At 31.8% G+C, this 6,000-nt stretch overlaps 1 protein-coding gene across 1 annotated transcript; it reads right to left on the minus strand.

Annotated features, from left to right (window-relative positions):
* Positions 1-338: 338 nt before the first annotated feature.
* Positions 339-2,146, minus strand: LOC107026440 (10 kDa chaperonin, mitochondrial-like). The gene is made up of 3 exons (XM_015227403.2): positions 1,944-2,146; positions 696-835; positions 339-606 (listed from the first exon to the last, which is right to left on the minus strand). The coding sequence occupies exons 1-3, from the start codon at positions 2,046-2,048 to the stop codon at positions 558-560; spliced, it is 294 nt and encodes a 97-aa protein (XP_015082889.1). The 5' UTR covers positions 2,049-2,146; the 3' UTR covers positions 339-557.
* Positions 2,147-6,000: the final 3,854 nt, after the last annotated feature.

Below are 6,000 nucleotides of genomic sequence, written 5' to 3' on the forward strand. Positions count from 1 at the left end.
ACCAAACGACCTGAGAGTCGATTAAACAAGTAACCATTAAGGATCTATCAAACATAATAAATCTGCCCACAAGATCTTCTATTAATGGTCAAGCTCTAGATGGTTTCTCTAACCTACAAAGGTAAAGGTTTGCAAACCATTAAACTCTATACTAATAACAATAGTATTATAATTGTCTAGCATGTAGACATTTTAATCACAGGCTGCAGCACATTAATACTAACAGCCACAACCACCTAGCTAACAGACACCAATATTAATAAAATAGCAATAGCTTCATAAAGGCGCAGACAGACCATTAAAAGACCAGCTACAATGAGCTGGATTCAGAAGCTAAAGGTAGAAAATAGTGTCATCATTTTTTAATTGAACACCATTGGCATTTGCCATAAAACATAATGTGTTAGCCACAGTCTCCTCAATTGCACAATACTAAAAGAACAGTTATTCAACCAACGATTCGAGTGCTTAAACCAAAAACATTCTTGAAATTAACCTCCCCAACCCCCTTAAATAAACCTCAACACTGTGAATGAAAACTCAAACGTTATCGATGCTCAGTCGTGCAGTGTCCCCAAAATGTCTTCATCCCGGTACAAATGATACCTGCCATAAGATCATCAAGAATGTTTAGAAAATGAATAAAGCTTTAAGCTTTTAGAGCAATACAAGGACAGATAACAAAGCACACTCACTCTTTCTCCCCCAACTTGACTTGAGTACCACCGTACTCGGGCAACAAGACGGTGTCACCTTCCTTGACAGCAGTAGGGATTAAGTTCCCTGTCTTGTCATGAAGTCCTGGCCCAACAGCCACCACTTTTCCAGAATTCAGCTGAAATTCACAAGACTGACTTGATTAAAACTTGGAAACACAAACACCAAACGATCAAAATCTTAGCTAAATTGGGTTACATATCCAACATAATACAACGCTAACAACAACCAATCAACTAAGTCTCAACCGACCTTGAATATACAAACACCAAAGCACCTCAAAGACAACTCAATCAAAGACAAGTTAAAATCATATATGTAAATATTCAACATCAGCCAAATTGCTCAACAAATTCTACAGGTCCTCCAAAATTTAGCACTTACAATACCCCAAAATAATCCCCATCGCAATACTTTGAGTTCTGAGCTCAGAGATTTGAACACTTAAATCTTTTTCTGTCCAACTCGAACTCATCTCATTCTGATACTTGAGAAAAGAGAAGTCTTTCAAAACTACATGATTTTGTCGGCCTATCAAATGAATAAACAAATAATGTTGCTGGATATATCCAAAGGAGTTCCAAATACTTCTTTGTAGAGGTTTCTCAAACTACATGTAGTCTAACAGAATCTCCAAACAAACTATATGTTATCTAAATTCACAAGACCAGCTTGAATAAACAGCTAAAATTGGAATGCATATCCAAGACAATAAAACAACCAAATGTGCCTCAATCAAAGACAAATTAATATATGTTCAGCTTAAGATGGATCCATATCAGTCAAATGCTCAACAAATTCTAAAATTTAGCCCTTAGAATAAACCAAAATAGTTGATTTCCGAACTCGTCTAAGTAAACACAATTCATTCGGATACTTTATCTCTCTGGCCTCACTCTAAACTTCTTTGAGAGCCTCAAACCTTCACCTAGATCCCATCGCAAAAAAAAAAAAATCCTAAGAAAACCCCCAAAATCTGTGTTTATGGAAGAAACAGAGTTAATTAATTCAATTTGGGATCAAACAATGTTTCAAGCTGGCAATATCTCTCCATTGGAGATCATAATCAGTGTTCCAAGAGATTTTTCAATTCAGTTTCAATTGGGTGTAAAAATCTTGTCTAAATTTCACACTTAATCTACCTAATGTAACCAAGCAACAACAAGACAGGTGAACAAACAAGACAGGTGAACATTCAACAAATTACAGTTTTCTAAGTTACTGACCTTAGCAGACTTCTCAGGAAGAAGAATACCGGCACTTGTTTTAGCAGGAGCTGTGATTTTCTCAATCAAAACCCTGTTAAGTGTTGGAATCAAACGTTTCGCCATGGCTACTGCTTGAAAGAGAAGATTTTGCTCCTCTGATGTGTGTGTGTGGGGAAGAAGAAGAGAGATTGAGTAGAAGGTTGGGGTTTAGGGTTTTAAAGTCAATTTTCATTTTTTTTTCTGATATTGGGTCTCATCATGTGGCCCAATTTTATTATTTTTGTTAAATTTTGATCAACTAATCTATTTTAATTAGATTCTTTTAAGGCCCGTGATATGGACCCGACATAATCGATTATTAATCATTATTTAATAAAGGAAAAAAAGATAAATATACTTCCAAACTATCGTAAATGGTATACAATTACCTTCCGTCATACTTTTGAGACATTGGTACCTCTGTCGTCTAAAAATTAAAGTATATATACCATTTATACTAACGGACATACACGTGTCATAATCTTATCTATCGATACGACATTTATTGATGGATAAGATCGCGCCACGTGTCCCTGTTTAGTCTTCCGTTAGAGTGAAGGGCATATATACTCTAATTTTTGAATGGCAGGGGCACAATGTCCCAAAAGTATGACTGACCATTACTATAATTCAATGTATATTTATCCTTTTTCCCTTTAATAAATATTAAAAGTATTTCTATAGCATTGTGATCAACATCGGTACAAAATTAGTATACGAAAATAATAACTATAGTTATTTGATATAGTGCATCACTGCATTAAATAATGTTGTTCCTTCCTTATTAAATATTTTTGAGTTTTCAATATGATTTTTTTTAATAGGAAGCATATCTGAATATGCTCTATTTCGGCGCACATTAAGAGTAATCGAACTCTAATATGAATATCGAATACTGCATAAAAAAATAATAAATTAAATTAACACAAAATATTTTTAAGTATAATTGGTATTACCAATGGATAGATTCAATTTTTAAGTTGTAGAACACTCGAGTCTAATATTTAATTAATTTATTTTTTATTATAATGACACAAATTTGTTAGGATTTGATGTTGATTTGTTTGCCAGATTGAATATTGTCTTATATAAAAATCATGAATCATTATATATTATCATCTTGAAATATATCCTTTTCATCTCAATTCATTTATCATATTTTCTTTATAATCTGTTAAAGAGTAATGTTCAGTTTCTTTTATTAGTTCTAACTCCACATAACATATTTAAGATTACAAGCTTAAAAGACATTTAGTATATCCACATATTTTTAATTTAAAATTACAAGATTCAAAAAAAATTCTTAATTTCTTAAATTTTATGCTAAGTCAAAACAAAACAAACAAATTAAAATTAGAGCTGACATGCATGTTTCATTATCACATGAATTAGTTCTATATATGTATAATTTATCTTAATGGACAAAATTTTTTTAGCATGGTAGAATAGAATATGTGTTTTTGGTTTTCTTTTCTCATGCACAATAACTTATAGGAATAAATATTTTGGTTATTTTTATCAATTTATTCAAAAAATTGAAAATAATCTCAAAACATAAATACATTTTTTTTAAAAAAAATAATCTATTTTAAACATGTTAAATTAACATGATATTTTGATAGCACTTCATCTTGAGTTCCTTGCCAATATATGTTTCTCTTATTCCAAAATTTATTCATAATTGTTAAAATTACTATTAGGCATTTTTTCATCTCTTTCTAAATATCAATCTATTTAAGTTTTTTTTTACTTTTCTAATTAATGTATTGATTTTCATGTTTTTCGATTCTTAATTTCTTATTTCAGACAAAAGAATAGTAATATTAAGTAAATAAAGTAAACAATCTACTATAGTTAATTAAATATTAATATGATTAATTTAAAAACTTAAAATATTCTATTATAAAAAATATTCTTATCACTAGTGTAAGTAAATTGAACACGAAAAATTATTATTTCTATTTAATATTTAATTTTAGAACTATTTATTTAAAATTTAGTGAGTCTCTTAATTTACTCTAATTTCATTTAGTTTATTTGTCCATTTTATTTATTAATTTTTATTTTTATATTAGCTGATTAAAGTATTTTTATTTTCATTTAAATCTTTAATACATTTTAAAATCACTTTTGTTTCTTTTTATATTTATTTTCGTGCAAAACTTAAAGGTGTTAATGCAATATAAATTGATTTGAAAAATGGGTACCTCCATTTTTAGATAACTACTTTGTGATATTTTTTATGCTTCTTATGATCGGATGTACACGTGGCCATTATAATAGTTAGGCCTAACTTATCGGTGACTCGTTAATTTGACATCAATTTTCACTTACATATCTTAACTAAGTTTTGTTCATTTTAGACACCTCATGTCATTCTGCAATGTGTCATTTTAACACGTGTCAAAGTGACAAATTAAATAAAAACATGTGGCATGTATATTAAAAATATTTTTTAAATAATCATATTTTAGTAGAATGAAAAAGTAGTCAATCACTTTATGATACGGGAAATTTTTTACACAAAAAAATAATTTAAAAAAAAAAAACAAATCTACCAAGGTCATTTCTCTGCCCACCCACGCAACGCCTACCCACCCACCCACCCACCCAATGTCTTCTACACCTTTGTCCATCCTAACCCCAACCCATTCCCTACCCACATCGTCTTCTCCACCCCTTTCCCACCCCATCCATCGTCTTTCAAGATTTTTTGCTGCCCTTCTTCTTTGCGACAAGATGAATCATGTTTTTTTTAATGGTTGGAATTTATTTTTTTGTGAAATCTCTTTGTATTAAAGTTCATTTTTTTTCGGTCCATAGCATCATCAAAACTATTTCTCCGTGGAAGGAGTTCAAGTTTTGAGAGATGGTGACTAAAAAATGAGGAAGAAAATGAAAAAAATAAAATAATGATTAAATGAGTCTTTCACGCGCTGGTAATGAGTGTGTTACACTCACTATGCCATGTCAGTAACAGGTGTTAAATGACACAACGAGACATGACATGAGGTGTCTAAAATGAACAAAACTTAGTTAAGGTGTCTAAGTGAAAATTAGTGTCAAGTTTAGGAGACCACTGATGGGTTAAATAATTATAATAACTTGAATGGATATTTGAGAAATTTAATACTTTAGAAGCAGAAAGTACAATTGTTTTGAGCTGGTAATTTTAGTAAAATGGCAAAAGTGCCTTTGGTCGTCATAATTCTATAGTAAGAAGTTCTTTACTTTATAATATAGAGAAACATTACATAAAATAAGTTATCACGTGAACTAACCATATGAACTATAATATCTTAATATAAAACGTTTTAAAAAAAAATATCACGTAACGATTTTAAAGGGGGGGGGGGGAGATCCTATAGAATCCTATCCCAATTTTTCTTTTGCTAGGCCCATAACTAAAAAGCCCACTTTCTTACGATTACGAGGGTCTTCGTTCGTGATCATGTTGGGCGAAAGGTAGTTGTAGAGGAGCGGAAAGCCACTTGACTGTAAGGAGAGGAGCCCTTCCCCTAGGTTCTTTTCTCAAAGAATAAAAAGTCTAGCTTTGAGACATTTACTGCAACCGGAACCTCCATCCTACGTGACCCCCTACTGCAATCAGACAGTGAAAAAAGAATGATAACTTAGGCGCGACGACACCTAGAGTTGTGAAGGAGAGTTAGAGTGTAAAGCCTTAACATGTTCCAAAAAAGGACGCGGTTCGGGGGGCACTTGAGTCAGCCGTCGGCGCCCGACAGCGTCTTGACCCCCATCCCATTTTTGGGCCAATTCCCCCTTCGTACTACCAAAAAATGAATTAATTTTGATTTTGAAGTAGATGGTTGATTTTTTGATTTTTGAAGTACATGGTTTATTTTTCGATTTTAAAAGTAGATGGCTTATTCTTTTTAGATTGAAAATGAACATTTTGCGATTGACGAGTAGCGTTTACTCAAGTTTCCAATCTAAGAACGAGATTTTCAACCCATTTTGATAATGGACGCCACCAAAGAATAATGTTTTCTTCTTCCCTTATAATCCCCCCCCC

The sequence above is a fragment of the Solanum pennellii genome, chromosome 7 (assembly GCF_001406875.1).
Source record: "Solanum pennellii chromosome 7, SPENNV200".
Classification (NCBI taxonomy): Eukaryota; Viridiplantae; Streptophyta; class Magnoliopsida; order Solanales; family Solanaceae; genus Solanum; species Solanum pennellii.

Coding starts and splice junctions, on each gene's coding strand:
- LOC107026440 (XM_015227403.2), bottom strand. CDS start 2,048: ATGGCGAAACGTTTGATTCCAACACTTAACAGGGTTTTGATTGAGAAA. Junction 836..1,943: donor TTCCTGAGAAGTCTGCTAAG/GTCAGTAACTTA, acceptor TGTGAATTTCAG/CTGAATTCTGGAAAAGTGGT. Junction 607..695: donor GTCAAGTTGGGGGAGAAAGA/GTGAGTGTGCTT, acceptor ATCTTATGGCAG/GTATCATTTGTACCGGGATG.